Source organism: Pseudorasbora parva, chromosome 25 (assembly GCF_024679245.1).
Source record: "Pseudorasbora parva isolate DD20220531a chromosome 25, ASM2467924v1, whole genome shotgun sequence".
Taxonomy (NCBI): Eukaryota; Metazoa; Chordata; class Actinopteri; order Cypriniformes; family Gobionidae; genus Pseudorasbora; species Pseudorasbora parva.
In genome coordinates this window covers 37,235,641-37,238,140 of record NC_090196.1, presented here as the reverse complement: position 1 = coordinate 37,238,140, position 2,500 = coordinate 37,235,641, and the positions used below count along the sequence as shown (strand labels likewise).

General features: G+C 48.9%; 1 protein-coding gene across 5 annotated transcripts in view; it reads right to left on the bottom strand.

Moving 5' to 3' along the window:
- The window catches only part of pus7 (pseudouridine synthase 7), a 39,047-nt gene that overhangs the window by 3,699 nt on the left and 32,848 nt on the right, over positions 1-2,500 (bottom strand). For all 5 annotated transcript variants that reach the window (XR_010901577.1, XM_067436473.1, XM_067436476.1 and 2 more), the window contains 3 exons: positions 2,232-2,392; positions 2,003-2,129; positions 596-697 (listed from right to left, as the gene is read on the bottom strand). Coding sequence is in view for 4 of the 5 variants with exons in the window: in XM_067436473.1 (XP_067292574.1) it covers positions 596-697; positions 2,003-2,129; positions 2,232-2,392 (390 nt within the window). In the remaining variant the exon portion in view is untranslated. The remainder of the gene's footprint in view (positions 1-595; positions 698-2,002; positions 2,130-2,231; positions 2,393-2,500) is intronic.

Genomic DNA, 2,500 nt, shown 5'->3' with positions numbered 1-2,500 from the left:
CTGGTTTCCCAGAATAACTCACCGCTGTGAAGCTGGTTTCCCAGAATGCCTCACCGCTGTGAAGCTGGTTTCCCAGAATGCCTCAGTGCTGTGAAGCTGGTTTCCCAGAATGCCTCACCGCTGTAAAGCTGGTTTCCCAGAATGCCTCACCGCTGTGAAGCTGGTTTCCCAGAATGCCTCACTCTGAAGCTGGTTTCCCAGAATGCCTCAGTGCTGTGAAGCTGGTTTCCCAGAATGCCTCACTGCTGTGAAGCTGGTTTCCCAGAATGCCTCACCGCTGTGAAGCTGGTTTCCCAGAATGCCTCACCGCTGTGAAGCTGGTTTCCCAGAATGCCTCAGTACTGTGAAGCTGGTTTCCCAGAATGCCTCACCGCTGTGAAGCTGGTTTCCCAGAATGCCTCAGTACTGTGAAGCTGGTTTCCCAGAATGCCTCACCACTGTGAAGCTGGTTTCCCAGAATGCCTCACCGCTGTGAAGCTGGTTTCCCAGAATGCCTCAGTACTGTGAAGCTGGTTTCCCAGAATGCCTCACCGCTGTGAAGCTGGTTTCCCAGAATGCCTCAGTACTGTGAAGCTGGTTTCCCAGAATGCCTCACCGCTGTGGGTTGGGTAGATGACATCAAACCCCGGCAGTGGCATCACCACATCATGGATGGAGAGTTTCTCTGCCTCGTCAGCTGACAGGACGTGGGCGGAGCCTAAACATAGAGAGAGAGAGAGCGAGAGAGAGAGAGAGAGAGAGAGAGAGAGAGGAGCTCAGATACTGTCAGATACATCCTGGTACAAATTATCAACGGCACACACTCACACTAGGGGTGTAACGATTCTACTACTACATCGATCTATATTCCTATGATCCAACTACATCGATCTGTGCTCGGCAAGTTGGCCTTCCGGACGACATATGGTAAATGGACTGCATTTATATAGCGCTTTTAACAGACCCTATGGCCATCCAAAGCGCTTTACATATCGCCTCACCTTCACCCATCCACACACTGACGGCGGTGTCAGCCATGTAAGGCTCATCCAGCTCGTCGGGAGCAGCTGGGGTTAGGTGTCTTGCTCATGGACACTTCGACACTTGGTCAGGTGGAACCGGGATCGAACCACCAACCTTTCGGTTTGTAGACAACCTACATGACCCACTGAGCCACTGCCGCCCCCAATCAATCAATCGATTGTATCGATAATAGGAAATAACGCATTTGATTTAAGCACGTCAGACTTCATATGGATGTTTTTTCTTTGCCCTATTAATGATAAAGGTGTTAAACGTTACTCAGTCAGCCTGTATGTGACGTCAGCTGCAGCGCAAAGAAACCCTAGCATGGCGGATGGCAGAGCAGAAGCCGAGGAGCGAGAATGATCAGGCCAGCGCCGCGGTCCAGTGTGAGATCACACTTCAGTAAAGACAGAGCTGTTCTGAAGGAGTCGCTCACTGTAGCAGCAGCAGGTTCAGCCGCTGCTCATTCAACCTGAAGAGATGTTGGTTTCACTTTATTTTTGATATTAATATTGTAATATTTTTATGTTGAAAAACAGCAGAAGTAGCAGCAGTGGTGAGCTGGTGTCAGTAACTGTACTTTTATTGAAAATGAGAGAAGAAAAGGTGAACTTCCTGTTAATTCAACCTAAACTGTTGGTTGCACTTTATTCAGTGTGAACACTGAACAGTGTAAAATGTGAACACATTTGCCATTAACTGTTTACTTGTTTTATATCATATTATATTCCCTTAAAAGAAACAACAGGAATCTAGGAAACTTCACCTGCACGTATATTTCAGTCACACTGATTTTTGGCTAAAAAGTCCCTGAATCGTTTCGTATCGTTCTAAACGAACCAATATCGTCCTTGAATCGTATCGACAACCTCAAATCATGATACGAATCAAAGTTAAAACGAATCGTTACACCCCTAACTCACACACACACACACACACACACACACACACACACACACACACACACACACACACACACACACACACACACACACACCTCCTCTGAGTATCAGGTCTCCCTCCACAGCCCTCAGCCCATAGGCCTCCACCCGTTTGCTGACCATGCAGTTCCACACATAGCTCTGGTAGCTGTGGATGTACATCAGCCTGTTGTTGCGCGGGATCTGAAGCAGAACACACACGTTATAATGATATGCTCAGTGTGTAGTAACGCTGCAGTGGTGATATGGTGTGTGTGTGTGTGTGTGTGTAGTAAAGTGTCTCACCAGTCCGAATGCAGTGATGATGTTGTTTTTGCCATATCTGGCCAGGCCTCGCAGAAACTGACCCTCAACACAGCGCTTAACCGGCAGCTTCCTGAGAGCGGCCTCTGGGTCACGAGAGCGCGCCCACTCCTCTCTACACTTCACCAGATAACCCTTCTCCGCTGCAGAGAGAGAGAGAGAGGGGTCACACACACACACAGGAGAGCGCGCCCACTCCTCTCTACACTTCACCAGATAACCCTTCTCCGCTGCAGAGAGAGAGAGAGGGG